The 22,392-nt window shown below is 40.1% G+C and overlaps 1 protein-coding gene across 3 annotated transcripts in view; it reads left to right on the top strand.

Moving 5' to 3' along the window:
• The window catches only part of pard3ba (par-3 family cell polarity regulator beta a), a 158,507-nt gene that overhangs the window by 81,753 nt on the left and 54,362 nt on the right, over positions 1-22,392 (top strand). For all 3 annotated transcript variants that reach the window (XM_086148140.1, XM_086148141.1, XM_086148142.1), the window contains 3 exons: positions 2,773-2,817; positions 13,507-13,722; positions 14,716-14,917. In XM_086148140.1, the coding sequence (XP_086004266.1) occupies positions 2,773-2,817; positions 13,507-13,722; positions 14,716-14,917 (463 nt within the window). The remainder of the gene's footprint in view (positions 1-2,772; positions 2,818-13,506; positions 13,723-14,715; positions 14,918-22,392) is intronic.

A 22,392-nucleotide genomic window follows, 5' to 3' on the forward strand; every position in this document is an offset into this window, starting at 1 on the left:
TCTGTAATAAAAGCTTTATACAGTACTATTGCTAAAAATGTCTTGAAAAATTAGTGAGTGTAGATATTCAGATATGAAAATCTATTTATAGGCCTTTATCAGTGAGCTAAGCCATGCTTATTTTTATAATTTGTTATTTACAAACAATGAGCAAGTGTGCAGCAGCCACATTGTTACCAGTCAGTCACAGACACAATGACACACACACACACACACAAACGCCTTCACAAGTGCAGTCCAAACAGCAATCACATGCTTCTTATCAGTACATTTCTTTGTTGTGATATGTAGACCTCTCCTATTATCCTCTGCCCAGGGGGATCTGACCTCTTGAACTTATAAACCCAGGGGCTTTCCAGCAGACTGGGTTAACATGCCATGTAGTGTGTGTTTGTACGCACATGTCAGTGTGTGTACTTTCCGTTTGTGTGTAAATGAAAGGCACATGGTTTCCAATTTTGTGGCTTGCTGTGTGTGGAAGGTGAAAACGAAGGAGCTTATTTCCTCATATTAACCTGAGGTGACCCCTGCTCTCACCCTGTCTGTCTCCCCAATCTTGTCGTTTTCCTTTATCTCTCACTTTTCTTCTTCTTGATGTTTTTCCTCAATTTTCTTATCTCCACCGGGTATAAGGCCGCAATTCTGTCTGTTTTAAAAACTTTCTCCCACTCGCACAGGATTCTCTCTATCTTGGTTTATCTCTCTCTTTCCTCTTTGCACTTTCTCGGAAAGAAGCCAATGAGTCCACTGCTTGTGTGATCGTCTTTCGCTCCCTCCCTTTTCTATGGTTCTCTGATTTCCAATCTCGGTTCATTAGGTTCAGTGGATTGGCTTTCTTCCTGCAGCACAAGCCTCTGCCACCAAAGCTGATTGGCTTTCATTATGGACAAGGGTGGTCTTCGCATGCGCGCGCACACACACACGCAGACACAAACACATACTCTTTGCTCCATCCCACTGAGGACCCACTCCAATATTTGCTTCCATCCCTTCTCTGGCTTCCAAGTCCATCTCTGGCCATCCTCCATTTCAATCTATTTTTGTTCTCTCTTCTGTGTGTTTGATCGCTCTGGTCCTATTCGTCTCTATACCCTCTTCACAGTCCTTCAGGGCTCAAACATGGTAGAGCATATGTCAGTACGTATCTGTACTTGTGAAAGGATGGCAGGACCCCTAAACATGTATGTTGGTTTGCCAACATGTCTGCACATCAGCCCTTTTGAAACCACAGAGCAAACTAGTCTTGATTAAACACCACTTGATGGACAAGAAGTGAAGTTGTGATATTGATCTTAGCTGTGTAGGACAACAACACACACACACAAACAACGTGTGCACATTCGGACATGTACTAGACACTTCACTTTGTCTTACTGTAAAAGTTCCATCAATCATTTAACTCTCGTTTTGATTATGAGTGTTGTCAAAATCAGTTCAAATCTCTTTCTTTTTTACCTGTATGGCTTAGAATGCACCATGGTAGGGTTTCTTTTGAAGGACAGATTTTATACATGATTAAAAGAGGAGACTGTTGAGTAAGCGCCCATTTTTGATAACTAGTCATGCACTATTGACCACTGCATTCTTTCATAGTCCGCTAGTACAAAATGATAAAGTAGCACCAAATTGTTGTTTTGCGACCAGAAGCAGAAATTGTGTTCGAAGAAGGAGGCTGCTGCGTCTTTCTTTCTTCCTTGAAATTTTGACAAGCAGATTTATTAATTTGTTCATTTATTTGTGACAAAGTCCTTGCCAGGAAATGCCAGGAAGATAGCAAAATTAATTTGGCCGTCAACAAGCCCCTTCTGTGCGTTATGAGTTTGTCTTTAAACTTTTTGTCAGTAGTCTTGTTTTGATAAGCCACCGACATAACTGTTTCTATTAGAAAACAGTTACTAGTTATTAGAAAAGCGAGACTTCTTGATTCCAATGAAGAGTTATAGTGAGAAAATAAACGAGTTTCATTTTCTAAAAGATTAGTCCGTACTTCGGTTACCATCTAAAGGTGTTGCACACCTTTTTCAGTTTGATTTAGAATCTTCATTCCCACCAATGCCTAATATTTGGTTTTACTTATTTACTTATAAAGCAAAATAAGTTTATGTTTTGCTGGTTTTATTTATTACATATGTTTTAGGGTTCCTTTTTCTTGCTTGTATTTCTTTAAACCTTAATTCTCTATTACACCCGATTACCTTACATCTGCTCACAACCAAGGCGCATGTACTCTGGTCATCTCTTCTTTCTCTCCCAAATGCTCCCCATATCTTATATTATCCCTCCGCCTTATATCAGCACCCCCAGGGACAATGGACCACATAAAAATGAGAAGGCTTTATTTAAGAGTAATAGAAGTACTATAAAAATCCTATTATTGTATCCCTGTCAGATGTGTATGATGCTGCTGTTGGCAGACCACAATCTTGTTAAGTTAGATTAGATGGTGGTTGGTGGGGTGGTGCTGATGTGGGGGTTTGCAAGGGACTCTTCTTGTTTTCTCCTTTTTATTATTTCTCTTATAGTGTTACCTACACCTTTTCTGATTCCCTTATACAATCGTAATATCTCTTTCTATTGGTATTCTTTATATATCTGCTTCATTTTCATTTCCTCTCTGTCTTTGTCATTTTGCCTCCCACAAGCCATCATCTGGAGAGTCGTTTATATCCCAGTCACAAAGATTCGCATGGCCCTGGAGTCTTTCTAGGCTCATCCGTATGTGGTATTTTCTTTTGTATTTTTTATTGATTTTGTATATTTTCTGTATTGTAGTGGCGGATGAGAGCAATATGGGATCCCTGGTCAGGCAGAGAAATGGTGAGTATAATGTAACCTTCATATGCTTCCAAAAACCTTTTGTTTTGGTTTAACTCTTCCTCCCTTGATCATGTCACAGTGCAACAGTTAAACGCGTCCATGCACAAAAACAGGCTAACCCTCTGCATGAAAAATGTAATTTTTCACCTCTGCTCCAATTCCAATTTCAATTATCTTCCCTTCCCTCGATTACGCCTGACAAACCAGAGTTGTGAATCACTTAGTGTCTGAGTTCGCCCTGTTTTATACCAGTCCAGGTCAGTGGGATCCCAGTATTTAATCCCAGACCACCTGACAGCAAAGTTATTTCATTAAAATATCTTCTACCTAGGTATGTCTTTCTGTTTTAGAGGAGTCTTGTCAAAGTAGAGCTTTTACGGAGTGATGCGACATTGTATTATTGCATGCTACTGTAACTGACGGCAGGAAAAAGGGGTAGTTTATGTGCTTGTTCATGCTCTGGAGAGAACGGGATTCTTAAAATCTATTAAGATGATGCAATAAATCTACTGTCCTTTGTTTGAAACAGGTAAACTGAGTCAGTAATACTTAATGCCAACTAATAATAATAATTAATACACTGCAAACTGAAGCCTGACTATAACAATGGCAAGTTAATTCTAAGGCCCCTTTGGTAAAATCCATGTTTAGTTTGCCATATCAGGAAATTATCACCACACAATCATATGTTGTGCAAAAATGTAATCTCATACCAGCTCACTTCTAAAGACTTGTTCTTAGTGTTTTAAGTCACAGCCAGGCCACAGCGTAGTCTGAGACTAAAGACTGTTTGTCTAATGACTTTACAAAAATTTTGAAAAGACTCATGGAAAACCATAACCTGCAACCTTCTCCCATCATGCTGTTACCATGTTTCTTGTCTTTGGGTTTGTTGAAGCTCATCTCTTGGTTGTTGATTCAGACTTTAAAGTGACATAACACAATGACTTGCAAAAATATGAAACACATTTGATATTGTCATAAGCCACAAGACTAGGAAAAGACTCAGCTACGACTGTAAGATGACTACTTGACTGCACTTGATCACACTTGACGACTGAGATAAGGGGAGAGCGCTGCGACTCCAGTCATGATAACAATAATAATAACAATGATAATAATAACATGTTTTATTTTTAAGTGCCTTTCTTAAAACTCAAGACTCCCCTGCAACTGTCAAGATTTCCTTCTGACTTCCAGTTTAAGTCTGGAAAAATAATTATTTTCAGAACAAATGTAATTAAGGTAAACAAAGTTCTTGCTTGTTCTATGGTTGAGTTTTGAGTTATCTGATAAAATTTGATGTGCGGGAGGAACCAAGAATTTATTATCGCCTGTTTTCATTTTAAGACTACTTTTAATCAACTCGATATAAAATATGATTATACAGATTATCAATGTACCAATCAGTAACATTGATATCAAAGTACACACACAGCAGAAAATATGTGTCTGAATGACAAACATATATACAAAAATATGTATATATACTGACTGAAGTCAACAGAATAGTTGGTAGAACTATCTTTTTTCAAACGAGTGTAAGCTACTGTCTTGGTAAAGACTGTTAGCACTTCAACAGGATTTTATTTTGGGGCACAATCCTGACTGCCACACCTACTGGATTGTCACTGAAATTGTCTCAGAAATGTTCTAGTAAAAGATCTCTTGAGAATATTAGGAACACCCAATCCATGTTCAAACGAGTACTGGAAAATCCCAAAAACCTGACACTGTGGTCTATAGTTTTCCCCTTTTAGAACAAAGGATTGGAAAAAAACTCAGAAAATATTTTCTTTAACTTTCTCCTACTTTACTAACATTCTCCTAATATACTATCAGTGCTCCCCTTAAGCAGCTAAAACTGACATTTCATGTTTCAAATATATTGTTTTTGGACACGAGCCCTCTGAATTGTTGTTGAAAAAAATGTCTTTCTCTTTATGCTGGAATAATAAATGGACTTATTTGAAGACTAGTCAATTCTCACAGCTATAATAAAGACTTCCCCTCCATGTCTCCACACTGAGGGACAGTGTCTGGGCACAATCCCTCTGTCATAGCTAATGGTGTCATTTAAATGTCCTGGAGAATAGCATCTCTCAGAAATTAAAAAGGCAACAATGATTCCTTCCCCTATGCTGTTTTAATGCCTCTTCTAGTCATAGAAGAAAAAAACAGTCCAGTGCCAAAACACTGCAACAGCAACAAAGTTTTCACTGCCAGCCTACACATCATTCCAAGGCGTGTTTGAGTGCATTTTTGGAATGGGTCACTAATGGCGTATATGCAGCATGTCCTGGGCTGATGGAGTTCGCGATGTGATAGGAGCAACACTTAATTTCCTCCGAGTCGAACATAATTGCTCTGGCATTGTTTCTCAGTGGCCACCATTGGTTGACCGAGACTGTCATGAGTAGCCGTGTTATGGATTATAAATCAGAGTTTGCTGAGGCATCTGGCGCCTCAGTGCCCGGCTGACCATCAGGATCGCGGTCAGGCAGCATTAGTAATTATTTTAATTGAGCAGTTCAGGAACGTGAATATGTTGCAACTCATCAAGAACCCTCTACAATTTAGAATGGCAATGTGCCTTATATTAGAACAGAATCATGACCAGCGTTTTATTTCTGATGTGAGATGACTTTCTGACAGCCAAACATACACACACAGCTCATTCCACGATATCTTAAATCCTCCTGCAACAGCCAACTCAGCCTGTTGCCAGTGGAATGCAAATGCCTGAGCCCTGCTGCTGATCTTAAATACCCCCACTCAGCATTCCCAGTCGTGGCTTCACCTCTGCCCTCCTCCTCTTCACTCTGATACCCACCGACCACCTACTCCCCCCACCTCCTCTGACGCTATGATTTTCCTGGAATATATGATAAGCACCTGTGACATACAGTATGTGACCCATGATAAATAAAGTAATCTATTTCTGCTCTTGGTCCCTCTCCCTGTTTTCTTCTTGCATCCCAGTGATGCCTCAGCTAATGGGTATTGACAGGGCTTTTGCGTGTTTTTCATTTTTGCTGATGCAGTGTATTTACCTATCTCCCCGCGTTACACCCCTCACCCCTTCCTCCTCCTTTAAGTGGCCTCAGTGTTTCTTTATGGGCTTTGACATATTTCATTAGATGGATGGTTTCAAGAGGCTTGCCTAGCTTCTTTAATTTGGCTAAAACCCTTTTTCTCTCTGGCTAGAGCCGCTGTAAGGAGCCTTTCACTTTCCTAACTGCTTTCCTTTTTCTCCATCTTTCTCACTTCCCCTAAGAAGTGCCACTCTCTCTCTTGTTCCCCTCTCAATTCTCTAATTCTAGGAGTCTGCATTTTGAATTTGGCTATAAGGGTTTTTTTTGTATCTTTTTAACTTCCATATTTCCTGCAGCAGAGGAGCTTGCTCTTTCCCTATCACTTTTGTCTTGATTGATCTGATTCAGGCTCTCTGTTGTGAGTCATCTTAATACTTAACCGAAGTCTTACCCTGTCTCAGATATCCTATTGTCTGTTTGTGATCGCTTGGACTTTTTTTCTTTTTCCTCAACACTTTGACCATTTTTTTTTTACCCTCTCTGTCCTTCTATTATCTCTCACTCCTCTATAGCTGTGTCTGTTCAGCCTTATGTGATAATGATAAAGTGCGCCAGCCTTGGAATTTCCTCTACCAAGTCAACCCTAGCATGGCAGCTTTGTGTGCCTCTGTGTCCGCATGTACTGTATGTGTGCACGCATGCTCTGTTGTGTTCACATAGACGTGTGTGCACACTCCACAGATAGCCAGAGGAGTAATGGACTGATGTCCCTTAACTCAAACGCCCCTCTCTTTTAGTCTCCCTTACATCTTACTATCGTGCCCCCTGGCAGCAGGCTGAGCTACAGTATACCTGGGACCTCATCCAAAACACAAACACATGCATATCATTACACACAGGTATAGAGCTTTTTCAACACTGCATTTTCGTCTCACGGACGTGTAAGATTCATAGGCCAGCTACTTGAGTTGTTTTTTTTTTGTCAGTTTGTTTTCTGTGTTTCTTTCTGGGTGCGATTGTGTGGATGTTTAGTACTGCTTAGCTAATGTCTAGCCCCGCAGCAAGCCACTGCATCGTCACCCAGTGCACATATTAGTCGGGCTTGTTTCCTCTCTGCACTACGAGACTTTAAACTGAGCCGGCACCCTGCCAGCATTGTGGCTGCCACCTTGTTTTCATGCTCTTTGTTTGGCTGCTCTGTAGCTCTGCCACTTACTGTTATTCACCAAACCATGCGTGCACACACACACATGTACACATGCATTCATGCATGGGTGCGCGCACACATACACAACCACCATTTTCCAACCTCTTTCATCCAGCTTGTTGCTGTTGATTGAAGTTAAGAGTCACTGTGTTGAATTGATGCATCATTCTGTGTCTACAAGGCCCCATCTGTGTGCATGTGCTCCTTTGTCTTTATTGCTTTAATTTAATTTTGATTTGGTTAAGAGATAACAAAGAGCCACACACTTCGATAATACGCTTAGTTTGCAATTGAAATGATCAGATGAATTTGGGATCTTTGCCATCCTGATTCATCATTTTCTCACACAGTTTTTTTGTTAAACGGAAACTGTAAATTTAAATTGAATCCAAGGATTCAGCTGTATACATGTCTCATATATACATATATATATATATATATATATATATATATACTTAGAAGAAAAAAAACAAGTTGTAATGGATGTAGCATAGTCCAAATTAACATTGTGCAAAAAAAAAACAACACATCCACTTTTTTGGAAGTACCAAAAAATTTTCCCTTGCTAAATGTTACAAAACTGTACTCCATTGAATGCCTTCTGAGAGAAATTTCCAAGGTTGTCTGGATGCGATACAAACCTCCACTGTTTAGGTTTACAAAGAACCTCCAGTTGAATTGTGGAGTTATGGATTGCGGTGTACTATTCATTACCATGTGGGACTGATAGGATGACCATGAATCATTCATCAGTACAAATAAAATGGTCAGCACCATGAAATATCATCAGGAAATTTAAAGCAATGTGTTTTGATAAAAAAAGGTTTGGTATTTTTGTGGTTCGTTTTTTGACAGCCAATAAGTACTCATTAATGCACTGAACTGACAAACTGCCACTATTGATTTATGTCTAAGTGAAAATCTTTCTGTACCTTTACTATATGAAGTATAGACAATGTGCTCGGTCTCTATTTGTTCACTCGCTCACTCCCAACATTACAAAGTTGTATGTTTGTCTCACTTAACTGTATGCACCATTTAGTTCTCCTTCATTGCACAAGCCTTTTTTATTGGCCATGCATTTACAATGCCCCCACCCCCCAGTTAATGAAGCTATTTATCTGTGAGAAATCTGAGTACATACGGCTCATATGTCTCAATATCCTCATGTTGCTTATCAGTTATTTACTGCTCCATCGTGACACATCTGCCCATGATGTGTAGAAGTATGTTTAAACAGTGACATTGAAATGGTAACGATGGGACAGCTCTGTACTTTGAGTGTAGTTTTGATTGGCCTCAACATGAACAAAACTGGCTTCGATTGGATGAACTAGTGCGATGGATTGGATTCTTGTTTTTTCTTTATGCGTTTTATCAGTGCATGGCTGACCCCACCTTAGGCGCACATTCCAACAAGTGTCAATTATGCATTCTGAGGACTTCACAATTTCATGTAATGATAATCATTTTGAAAGTTGGACAAAAGATTTTCTTTATTCGGTTTTGAAGGGAATTACTGAATTGTTAGAATTGTCCAGATTTGTTGATTTAGAAGGTAAACAAAATTACATGTATGCTGTTTAGTGTGAAGGAACATAAACAATTGGATGGATTTGATCCAAGTGATATTCTAATGGGAATATTAACCATATCTAATTTAAGCCGAGACAATGGAGATTAGTAAAGTGAAAGAGCAATCCTTTCCCTTTTTTGTCAAGTTAAAATGATGTAGATGCATTCATAAACATTAATTGAAATGAGCTCTCAGATTTTTAGTTATTGTAGAGTAACTTTTATGGCTTTGGTTGAATTGTAAAATTCCGGAATGTCGAAACATGAAAGGGGGGCATTTGGAGGGTCTTTCACGCTTGGCTTGACCATTTAATCAAATATTTATTTTGCAGCACTGAGACCAATATTTCCGTTAAATACATCATGTCTGTCATATTTTTATATAACCTGTTTTACTGGCTCAAAACCATAGCTTCGTATATTATTGGTAGGTTTACTGGATACAACTTGGAAAGTGCACCCATGTGCACATGTGTGTGTGTGTGCAGTCGATTACCATTGTGGGATTCCCCTGTGCCCCATTTATGGATATATGGCCAGGAGCAACAAGCCCCTTTTCATTGCTGAATTGTCTCCTTCCATCATCACCCTCTTAGTCACAAAAGCAACCCCAGCCTACCACCCAGTAGTATTGATGGAGGGGACATCGTCTTGTAACGGTGGCAATCAGTCAAAGTGTGTTTCAAAGACTAGCTAACTGCATACCACAATATTGTCCAGTTGATAGGTAAGTGTTAAAACTATAGATTTATGAAATTATTTAAAAATCTATTTCAAAAGTTCAGGTTATTAACAAAAATATCCTCTATATTGCAATCAATTCTCCATATTTATATGCTATATGGTTGTACATTGCAGTGTCTATGCTTGGGCTGCCTGAATAGATCTGTGTTGTACTGAATATTGGCAAAATTAGGGAAGCATTTAGCATTCCCGAAATGAGGGCATACTAGTCCAATCATGGTGTTTAGATTTCATACACTTTTTAAACACTCATTAGCAACTCAATTTGAGTAGCATCCTTTCAAGAGCCTGGATATTCAGTCAAAGCTATGCAGTTTTATTCAACACAAGGATTAAGTGACATGGATATTGTTGGCTTATTTGTGGTCTCCCTCCTGTGTGATGTGACATTTTGCTCCAGCTTTAAAATGAATGTTCTTTCAAAATTTTCCAAACAGGAAAAAAACTTTGGAAATTACGGTAAGAAAAGGTTCAACTGCCACTCAATTCAATGATCAGTCATTATCTATTAATAGAAAGCTTCCTTTTGAGCAGAAATAAATAAATCAATTGAAATAAAAATAAAACTGAGTCTTACTGGGAGTCTAGAACATTAACAAGTATGAAACCTCCTGCAGAGAAGAATGAGTTGCATCAGTATTCAATAGGCACAGATTTGATGTATGTCATAGTCATTTTTCAGGTTACATTTTTCCAGGTACAAAGCACAATGATAGGAGCAGTGTAAGCCCTTGCAGGGCCTGTCAGCGCAGCACAACCCAGAGGCTACGTTCCAGGCAAAGACTTCCAACATCTGCTCAATATAGACACAAGCAGACAAGCTCCTCAGGAGGCACAGCCTACAGTTAGGCCCAGAAATATTTGGACAGTGACACAAGTGTTGCTGTTTTAGCTGTTTACGAAAACATATTCAGGATACAATTATATAATCAATATGGGCTTAAATTGCAGACTCTCAGCTGTAATTTGAGAGTATTCATATCCAAACTGGAGCAAGGGTTTAGCTATAAGTCACCGCCTCTTTTTCAAGGGACAATAAGTAATTGGACAATTGACTCAGAAGACTGCAAAAAAATATCATGGCTGCATGGGCTCTTCCCTTGGTAACCTGCCGTCAAATAAGCAATTCAAAGGTCCGGAGTTGATTCCAGGTGTGGCGTTTGCATTTGGAAGCTGTTGCTGTGAACACACAACATGCAGTCAAAGGAGCTCTCAATAGAGGTTAACCATCCTGAGGCTGAAAAAAAGAAGAAATCCATCAGAGAGATAGCAGAAATGTTAGGAGTGGCCAAATCAACAGTTTGGTACATTCTGAGGGAAAAGAAAAGTGCACCGGTGAGCTTGGGAACTCAAAAGGCCTGGATGTTCACGGAAGACAACAGTGGTGGATGATCGCAGAATCCTCTCGATGAAAGGAAGAAAGTGAAGAAAAACCCCTTCACCACATCCACTCAAGTAAAGAACACTCTCCAGGAAGTAGCTGTATCAGTATCTAAGTCTACTGTAAAGATGAGAGTAATTACAAACGATTCACCACAAGGTGCAAACCATTATCCACCTCAAAAATAGAAATGCCAGAATTTACTTCACCAAAAAGCACCTGAAGAATCCAGCCCAGTTGTGGAACAGCATTCTTTGGACAGATGAGACTAAGATCAACTATATCAGAATGATGGGAAGAAGAAAGTTTGGAATTGGAACAGCTCATGATCCAAAGCACACCGCATCTTCTGTAAAACAAAATGTGACATGTGACAAAAGACAGAAGCAGCCGGAGGATTTCTAAAGTATATTGGGATATACTTTCTGCTCGGATTCAGCCAAATGTAGCAAAGTTTGCTGGACAACACTTCACAATTTAGATGGACAAGGATCCAAACATGCTGCAAAAGCAACCCAGGAGTTTTTTAAGCAAAGAAATGAAAATTCCATAATGGCTGTGTCAGTCACCAGACCTCAACCCAATCGAACATGCATTTTACTTGCTCAAGACAAAATTTAAGTCAGAAAGACCCATAAATAAGCAACAACTGAAGGCCACTGTCCTCAGTGTTCTGAACAAAAAGTGCTGAATCTCATGCACATTGGGTAAAATCATAGTACACGCAAAAGCCTAATGTAGGTAAAGAGCCACTGTGATAAGAGGAATAGCAGGTTGCATTTTCCTTTTGCAACCACCAAACAAACATTACAAAATGCTAATTTTGATGCCCTCCTTTATGTATTTCATATGTGAATTACATGAAGGTTTCTAATATCTTTTGACTAAAGTTTTACTTTTTTTTCCCTTAATTTTATGATTTAAAGCTTCAGGTCAAGGAAGGAAGATAATTGAAGAATATTATATAATGATCATCGATCGTTTCTTATGTTAAAGGATTAAATAAGAATGGTTTGATTGTTGTCCTTGGGTTGTGAGCAAAATTGTGCCCCTTTGCCTCCAATCCCCCAGTTCTTAAGGTGAGTTTCTTAGAAGTTCTTTTTTCTCGAGGCACTTTTCCTCAAAGCTCTGCAGCACGCACCATGTCTTGTTCACACAAACTGACATGGACACTGAATTCAACAACAGGATGTTATTTACTCTTAGTTAAACTTGGAGAAGCGTATCGGCAAGACCAAGATCCCCTACACATTGACAAGGGTTAGTCAAGTAGGCATATGCAAATGTGTGAAGTTCTTGCTGCAGTTCGGATGCAATATTATTGTAGCTCGGCAATGCCCGTCATCCTTGCCTATTGGGCTGTTAGGTAGTTTGTCAAATATGTGCACCAACTTGAATCAGTGGTAGTCAAGCAGACATAATATGAATGGATCCTCAAGAGCATCTGCTGGCACGGCGGGCGGCAATAAGTGATAAACGCTGATTTCACCCTCCAATGGATCGAGCTGGCAGTGATAACCATCCCTCCCCCATTCATCCATCCTATTAAATCCTCATTATTCATTTACCTCCAGCCTCAAGTACCTGACATGCATGGAATCTGGGAACTCGCAGACCCATGGACACCAACACACATTGTAGCAAAAGTGAATTGTGCTCATATTCCATCTCTCATCTAAGGCAGTAAAGGACACAAACCACTCATCTCATCCAAACAGTATCATGACAGAATTTTTTTTCTTTAACTTTGACTAAATTGTGACAATTTGTGGTATTCACAAAAGCCCTCATAGGCATACAGACACACATACCGTCTTGCTGTGTGTAGTGCAGGATTGCTCTGGCGAGGAGCTTAATTCTATCAGGCTGCAAGCTGGACAGCTGTAATTACATTTGTGACACAAATCCTGCCTCTCAAATTGAGCATTTTATTCCAGGCCGCTCCCCCCTCTCTATTTATAACCCCTTATTCCCCATAAATCCCACTTCTTCTCAGAAAGTCAATTTAGGACTTGAAAGGAAACAACACTACGTACTTTCCCTCCCTTCTATTTGACTCTGCGGTCACCCCAGTGTCACCTCCTTTTCCCCTGCTCCATTTCAACACTTTGAAACCATAGAAACATGTCTTGAGCATCGAGTTCCATGGTGCATTGAAGTCATCCATAAAAAAAAAAATGTTTGAGGAAAATTTACCACTTGCATCTTTTCAGTAACATTGAAAAATATGTATCACCATTCCACTGCGTTATAAAGTTTGAATGGGTGGGTGGATAGACGGGTCTCTCCTCCATGCATTCTACAGCTGACGGTTCTCTTTCCCTCAATTTCTCACACAGCCTGCGAGGCAGACTTTTGCAGCAGCTGGATCTGCATGACATTGACTTCATTTTCTCCTATTGTACCACTTTTCCCCGTGTTTCCTACAGCTCTTCATATCCGTGCATGTTTCCAACCTTTCCAGAGCATCCTCCCTATCTCCTCTGTCCCCTGAATCTGCCTTGATTGGAAAATGTGTGCAATTTTTCTCCCCATTGATGTGCAGATGTACCATCTCCAAGACTGTTTTCTGTCAGCCTCATGTATCTGTCGCTTTATGAATAATTGTGCAAGAAAAATAAATTTCCAACTTCATTGGCCAACGCACTATATCATCTGTCATCTATCATCTGTTGCTCCAATTTATAACTCAGCCCACTGTCGCTCCGAGGCCATCATGATCATGTCTCACTTGTCTGTCTTTTAAGAGCCATCAGCTGATGGATCTCTGGGCCCGACCCTCGGACTATGGAAATCTAGTTCTCTGGAGAGCCTCCAAACGGCTATGTCTGAGGCCAGGCAGAGTCACATTCAGGCACAGGTGCCGTTTCACCGTCCACGCCTGCATATGGTCCGAGGGCGAGGATGTAACCAGAGTTTCCGCATCGCTATTGACAAGTCATATGACGGACCCTCCGAAGACGGTAAGATTCATAAAAGGTGAGGGCACAGTGGGGTGGCAGGAACAGGTGCAGTCAGTATTGACTGTACTCAGACTTTGCTTTTTAAAAGAGATGTAAACTTCAAATTATTGCTGCCAAAAAGAAGGAAGCAAAATGATCCAATTTTTATTGTGTCATTGTCACCGTTCTGATAGTAAAAGATCATTTCCTTGACACTGCATTAATTTTCAATGAAATTCTACAATGCCAGCATCTATCCCTTAGGCTTTCGAACACAGTGGCACTCCCGAATGGTTGGGGGCCAGCCAAGGGACAGTGCTTAGCTTTAATGAAATGCTACAGGATTTTTATCCACTCAGCAATTTAGAAAGAACAACTTTATATCTTACAGCAGCAAATTTTAATGCACTACCTTGTGAACCCACAGATATGTGCAAAGTTATGTCTATGAGCTTGTGTCTGAGTGATTTAGAATAATGATTAAAGTTTTCGTGCTGGCATGAAATTTTGTGTTTCATGCAGAATTTTAATGGATGATTTTAAGATTGAAAATCCGAAGCATGAAAATTCGTCCCGCTATCTTTGTATGGTGGGGAGAAATATTGCAGTTTTGTTCCGTTTGGTGTAAAATATAAAATGAACTGCATATTTTCAACAGCTAACCCTGTAGCAGTCAAGTCAAAATAAAGAAATTTCTTCACCTCACGGGGCGTCACAGTCTGTACATATAGATCGCTTGCTGTTGTTCGACCCACAACTCGAGCGAAGAGGAATCCCCTTTAGAAAATTATTATACCTGTATTATATGTATTATACCTGGTGGATAATACAATAGGAAGCAGACTCTAATTGTGTCCTTCAAACTGATGGAAATTCTCAGATTTAAATTCAGATCGACAAATTGGTATGGCTGACACACATTGCTAGAGGAATTGCTTGAATAGCTACATAGCACTGGTATTTGTGCCTGCCGTATCTGTGCACTCACTGTCTCCTTTGACTTTGTTGCCCCAGACGACGACCTGTCAGAGCACAGCTCCGGTCATGAGACACCAGCTAGCAGCTCTTCACGTCAGGAGCTGGACGCGGTGGATGGGAAGAAGAAGAAAACAAAAGGGTTAAAGAAAGAGAAGAAGGCCAAGGGAAAAAAGAAACCCGGGGATCCTGGTGGGGATTTGGAGAGGAAGCCCAAGAAAAAAGGATTTGGTCTTTTGAGGTAGGATGATGACGATTTATCAATCAGTAGTTGTTAACCAATAGCATCACAGACAATGGTATTTTAACTTTGTCCTTTTTCAGTTTATTTGATATTTATCTGTCAAACAGGTTAATGGTAGTCCTTTGTTATTAAGTTAAAGATGAATGTAAGACAGCAGTTCAAACCAAACCCCAAGGATCAGGATTCTCCAAATTGACAATTGAGCTAAAACAGTAATTTAGTGCTGTATTTATGTTCATAATAATTATCTATTGTGTCATGAAACCTTGGGGTATTATATCACAATGAAAAAACATTTTCTTTCAAAAGGGAAGTAGTAATTTTCTTTTTCATTTTCCATCCATAAACCATGTAAATAAGACATTAATATGGCAAACAGTAGTTTAGGTTGATGTAGGGAGACAGCATTACCCTGCCCTACTTTTCCGTGGTTACATTTCAACAAATTATCCACTTGCCACAGCAGGATTATGGGATATTGGATTATTCGATTTGAGCACAACCTTCTCAGTAATGGAGGGTATCCATTATCTCTCAATCCAAGAAGAGTCCACAGACACACTACCTGGCCAAACTGCTTGTCACCCCTTTATCAACGTGTACCCATCGTCATTGTGGTGGTCCAATCCTCCACCAGCAATCCTTATCTATTGGCAGTGACATGGTGTGGCCAGTGTATCACCTCACATCCAACACTGGAGATTCAATTAGGCTGTCGTGAGAGATAGAGCAGGCTGAGCGTTACCCTACAAATGGCAGATAAGAATCCAATCGGCCACAGTGTCAAGGGCATTAATGGAAGAGATGTTCACACGGTTATGCCGGCAGTGGATAGAATGGCAAGATGAAGGACACACACATATATATATATATACACACACAAAAGTTGGAGGAACACATTTTAGCAGGGTTGTGCTTGGGGGTTAAGCCTATCCAAAATATCATTGCATTGCATTTTCCCAATATGATTTACCTGCCCTGGTCTGCCCTTGATTGTACATGTCAGACTAATACAGCGAAAATGGACAATTTCAAAATGCCACATTGCTAACTGGTAAATTGATGTATTTGAGTGGCAGTGGGATGCCACTACATTTATATTTCATGCATTTCCTGTATTCTTCATTTTATATTAATATTTAACGAATATTCTTTCCGCAATGTTTATCCATCTATCAATGAATATAGAGATCCATGGAAAAACGAGGATAGTTCTGCTCACCCTTGTTTTCATTCCCTGTCAGCTCCATAGCTAAAAGGCTGCGTTTAGTGCACTGGCTGAAAACACTTAATTCAAATTAATTAACTTAATTTTAATGCTACAGTAGGAGACTGCAAAAATATGTCTGAGAAATTTTGGACATGTCTTTTTTATCAGTGAACTGGCTTGAAGACTTACGCCAAAATGAGGCGAGGCTTGGTCCATATTCTGTAGATCAATGTGGAGGCACACAGCGGTGAAATTCTTCAGGGTCTTGAACTTTTTCTGTTCAAGCCACATTGCTTAGACTGACTTCATTGTGTTTTAAAATCAATGTTATCACTTTAAAAATTACTACATGAACAGGAGCCATCACGTCCCTCTGATATTGAAGCCCTTTTGTAAATTCTGATAGAATCCTGGTATTTATTTGTGATATACTTTTCTTTCTGTTACTGACAGATAAGAAAGCTGACAACTTCACCAGTGCACACAACTCCTCTTTTGCATTCACAGCCTTTTGAAATGACCATAGACACTTTCAGAACTAGCCCACTGTCTATCTGAGCATTCAAATAAAGGGATTTTCAAGCTTCAATAGTCTCACAGTATAAGAAGGTTCAAGATTGTTTCAACATGCACACAAACACACACACCTGCCAGTCTCTCTCCTCTCTGGCTTTTATCTGGCTGAGTTGGTCATTATTGAACCTGAAATATGACTTAATTAGCTGGAGTATTGTGCGGCTCAATCTAATTGTTTGTCTCATTTTGTTGTTTTATTCCAATTGCAGCATTCGAAAAAAAAAAAGCCAAATTATAAACCTCATTGACCTCAGCTTACCTCTGCAGCGAAAGTGTGCGCCACAGCAGCTCAAACAATAACTGCTGGATGTGAGCCCGGTCCTTTCAGCGGCCATAAATATTTGGTTTAACTTCAGCTGTATTTGAAGAACAAGCTGTTTTTTGGCAGCAGTGCGCATCAAACAGCTGAATATAAGGTGACCTCTTGAAATCACAAATTTGTTGTGGGAACATTTGGTTTAGCTAAATCTGTATATACAGTCCTCTTGATATGGAGAGCTTTTTCACAGCTCTACAAATTTGTTTCCAGCACCAGATGACTTTTTTTAAAAGTGTGCAATGAAATCCTGAAGTTTCCTATTTAGTCTGTTGTCACTGGATATTATGATGCATGAATAGGGTGAAAACTCAATGTTCTGATAATACTTCTCAAATATATAGTTCTGTTACCTGGCGTTTCTTTTCTGTGTGGCTCAGCAGTGTTCAGTTACTCCACGCTTATCTGAAATGTGTGCAAGTGAGCAGTTGTGTGATGATCTCTATCTCCATCTCCTTACTCTTCTTGAATCAGATGTAACCGGCCTCTACTGTTTTTCATCACCCAGCTCTCAAAGCCCCATTCACATCTTGTCCTCATGATTGCTAAATAAGTCTAGACAAATGGCAACGGCCTTCAGATGATTCTCGTCTTGTCTGTATTCAGTAGACGATAGTGAAGTCTTCGCCCAAAATGTAGCCTCAGGGGGTGCACTGTTGACAGGCTGCAGAAAGACTAACATTGGACCTGGGCCTGTTCAACTTTCCTTAGCCAACTTCCCGGTATCATTTGCACAGAACAAAGGGGCTAACTTGATAAGGAGATTCAAGTGTCACACTGTGATATTCAAATGATTCCTTTATGGTTTCAGTGGAACATTCATTGAAAATGAAAGCAAAGCCAGTACTTGAACCGTCTTTAAGTTGTTCTTGGCGTTCTTGTGTATTCATCGAAGCCAAAGCTCATATTTCGTTCTGTTTGTACAAGGATTGGTTACACTATGGTTGATCCAACATGACTTCATCAGAGGTTCGGGGTTTGGCTTATGGCTTATGTCTGACTTGTTCTGATTATGCCCCTGCAAGTAGCACCCCAGTGACATTCGACGGGTGATGCTGTTTGTATTTATACAGTGTTAATTCTGATAAGAGGTGCATGTTGCTCCCTCCATTTCCTTCAAATGCTAGGTATTTCGTTGCTTCCCCCCCCACCCAGTTCAACACTGACACATCCCGTCAGTCCTCACGTGATGCGAGTCATTCACACGCTCGGTCAGGATCAGTGTTGAGCTGTCACCAAGAGCACACATCAAGCACCCTTCCAATAATATAATGGACATGAAAACTGCTGTTTGCAAATCCACATACAGCACAATACACCCTCTCTCCCAATCCTCTGTTTGCAGTACTGAAGAGATCTGACAGGGAAGCAAGCCAATTAGCACTGCCCGTTCCGCTCTTATCCTATCGTAGAGCAGCAGGATGTGCAGAGTTGAAAGGTAGTCACTGGTGGGCTGTACTCCATAGAACCAGACACCGTGTTGTCAAACTGGATAGACCCACCGCACAATGATTTCTGATGGATTACTGCTGTTGTTGTGCACACCACCTCCTCATTCCCTTCTCCTGTGCCCTTGCTCCCTTCCCTTTTTAAGGTTGTTGATAAGCCCTCTGGACTCTCTGTTATGAAAACGTCTATTTTTTGTCCACCTCCTAAAGCCTCCCTTTTTCTTAATGCCACATGTACTTTCCTCCTGTCATTACCTAGCCCACTATAGTTATTTCTGTGTCCAGCTTTTAGATGCCAGATGCCTCCCGTAAAGTAATCATGATGTATCATGCCGTTGCTAACCTCGCAAATACATAGTCATTTTTTCTCTGCACAAAACAAGGAATTAAGAAGGATTGCGTGTTTGAAATGACAAAAACAAAATAAAGTACATGCTTATGATACTGACCCAATCTTGGCTGAAGCATAAAAGCATTGAATGACAAAACTAAATGGTGAAGGAAGACTCCACACATCCAAGTGTTGAAACAGCCGTAAATAGTCAGAGGGGATGTTAAAGGTTTTCCCCCCAAAATACCTATGACATGTTTGTGTGGGTGACTGTAAGCTGTGACAGGGGTAAATCGGAGTTGCATTCCTAATCCCAACGTTAGTTAATGCAGTGCATGTGGATTTCTTTGATCTGCCATCTCATGTGGCGTTTAAGGGCTTTTAGCATTAGTAATATGGAGCAGAGTCTTCAAGGGTATTCATTTATAATGGTATTCTCTTTTATAAAATATACATAAGGCTCTACATTTAGCACACAAGGGCCAGCCATCTCCTGTGGATAAGCATTATTGCTCTCGTACTTCATCTCTTTATCTTTTCATGAATTATGTATGCAAAACCACAAATCACTTTTCTGAGCTATCCTTGACACATATGGAGGATGCAGCCATGAATTAACAGTCAGGGCTGCCTTAAACACATGCATCCAGGTACTGTTATTCTTGCAGTATATGTTCATTAAAGCAGAGTGGACTTGGTTATTTATGCATGCAGGAGTAGAAATATCTGCACTAAATAATGCTGTGTATCCATTTATGCATGCATCTCTTAAAGGACACGCTCTCTTATTCTTATTAGTCTAATTATTGCAAATAATAGTATAATCAATAATGATAATACGTGTATTTAAAAAGCCCTCCAACTTGTTGGCCACAACCTTTTGAATTACAGGTCTTCCTGCAAACTCCTCAACTCTCTAAATCCTCCGTGACACTGAGATATTGTAAGGAGCAGGTGGTGATCGTACAGAGAATAGAGTTTTCTTAAAAAAAGACATCCATTACCTTTTTCTTTTCATAATTCTGATTTGGCCGCAAGTTCCCTTAATATACAACCGCTTCTGTCGTTGCATATTAAAAATTCTGTCACATATTCTAGCCATTGTTAAAAATCAAGTTTCTCACAGCATTGGTAGCTGCCTGCATTCGGTGTGGAGTCTCAATTCTAATTTACAACTTTCCAACGGAAGCAGACATACCCCACTCCTATCACCATCAGCAGCCACCAGAAAAACAAATTAACTTCTTCCTTCCATTTCCCCATTCAGCACAATGGGCAGCTTTTCCTGAAATGATGTGCCGGGTATATTGGGGCCAATGTGAGCTGTCAGTCAAATATCAGATGGATGTGGAAATGATGGCGGAGATGATGAGGAAATCCTAATGCATATATATCAGCTGATAAAGGGGGCAGTAACAACAAGCTCCCACCTGTTCCTGCCGCCCCACCGTCCCTCTCCATTTCTATTGTCCCCATACAGTACAACTCTCATGCCCACCTCTAAAATCCCCCTTCTGTTTCTTGCAAACAGCTCTCAGGATTCTCGTCTGTCAAGCTCCGGCTTCACCTGCCTTTCTTCCTCTCCATCAACCAGTTTGGCGCAGAGTTCTCACCTATTTACTGCTCAGCAGACAGGGGAGGGATAGAGCTTAACTTACTCCTCAGTAAAATGACTGTGAAGTAACTTCACTGAACCATTTAAAGGATTAATTACTTTGTTCATAAGCTCTCCAAACAACTTGCTTGTGTCACCTCCCAGACCATCTCATTAAATACCTGTATATTTCTCAAAGTCTTCATATGTATGGACTATCATGCCAACTTTTCAGACGTTGCTATATTTTCAATAGTCAATATCTTGCATCCATTCCCAGAACAGTCACGTCAACACCACTACTTGTTTTGTTACCTGGTTTATAAGAGTTTGTTCACACCTGAATCGATGCACTGAGAATGAGCATTTCTTTCGACAGATTAGCACTGTTATGGGGAAATGTGGAAATTCAAGAGTTGAATCTTATGGCGGTTTAAAATGGCTGGAATAATTGATCAATACTGATCATCTGCCGTAGCCAAAAATTTCCCTCCAGATCAGGTTATCCTTATATCACGTTGTAATTGTGGATTTAGATTTCCTTTTGTGTAAGGAGCAGTCTTCAGATAAACACTTGGAAATGTAATACTGACCTTGCAATCACTTCTCAAATGTGTCACAGTTTTCAAATGACAAAGATCTAATTTTACGAATGGAGCAATTTCGTTTTTATCTCCTTCTAGTATCATCAGTGACTCATTTGAATGAGAAATATGATACGCATATTTGTAACAGGAATTATTGCCCAAAGGGTAATTATCAAATAAGACAGCGACCTGAGACCTCCATTTGTGTTGATCAGTTTCATGATCCATCAGTTTTTATTGAGTTATGACAATTGACCGGGAGGAACGGATGGTTGAAGTACAGACACATTTGTATTGGCCAGACAACTTAGCAGCATTTCAACAAGCAACTACCCATCACTCACCGACCAATTAAAGGTAGTTTCATGTGGTCACAGGAAGCAGTCACGACCAATCAGTATATGAGCTCACATGCTGGTACATAAACATACGCTCATAGCAAAGGGCACCAGGAAGTGATTACACCTCCAATGACGGGAGTGTCCTATTCAGTCGTTTGTGTTTCGACAGTAATGGATGGACTTCCTCTGTCATTTAAGGTTTGCTAATCTCCCTCTCTCTCTCTCTCTCTCTCTCACACACACACACACACTCTCCCCCCTGTGTTGTCCCTTGCCCTCTCACATATCCCCCATTGACACACACTCAGAGGCTGATGTCTGCCTCCTAGACAGAGAAGGTTAAGTGTTTCATGTCTGGGAATGCGCAGAGGAGGCAAGAGTTTAACCTTTCCCAGTCTGCAAACATCACTCTCATCTGGAACCATGTTGACCTTGCCCTTTGCCCATCTTTTATCAATGGGAAATTATTTAAAAAAAAAAAAAAAAAAAAAAACCCACACACACAGAGTGATCACTGTTTTCAGCAGTAAATAAAGCAACAGCATTAGGTGAGGATGTCAAGCATTTCTTATTGCAACTTTTAATCTCACTTGATCCTGGACTGGCATACCGAATTTTAAAATACACATATGTATTTGGATCGCTACATGGTTGCCATGGGGCATAATTTCATTTATATTTTCTCAGATTTCGAGGCTTTTACCCTCAACCCAAGAAAAAACAATCGAATTGAACGTTTTTAGCTACTTGCTCAGAACCATGTAGCAATTTGGCCTTGAAACATATAACGATGGAAGGAACATCTAAAAAATGTGCATTGCATAGTCTGTCCCCAACTCTCATTCATGGGTTAAATATATCAATTCAGGGTGAGAATTATATTGTATTTTCCATCAAGAGAAGACAGGTGGGCATTCCCTGACATGTTTTTGATGGTAGAAAAGGCCCACCTCTGACATATGGGGTAATGTGGTTCAGTGCATGTAGAGGCCCGCTGGGACTATAAACGTTGCTGCTTGGATTCCCTGCTACTGAGTGTCTGTGGAAGATCCCCATGATGGGATGCTTG

This window comes from Fistularia commersonii, chromosome 6 (genome assembly GCF_037954325.1).
Source record: "Fistularia commersonii isolate RoL2024-O1a breed Wild chromosome 6, RoL_Fcom_v1.0, whole genome shotgun sequence".
In the NCBI taxonomy this organism is placed as follows: domain Eukaryota; kingdom Metazoa; phylum Chordata; class Actinopteri; order Syngnathiformes; family Fistulariidae; genus Fistularia; species Fistularia commersonii.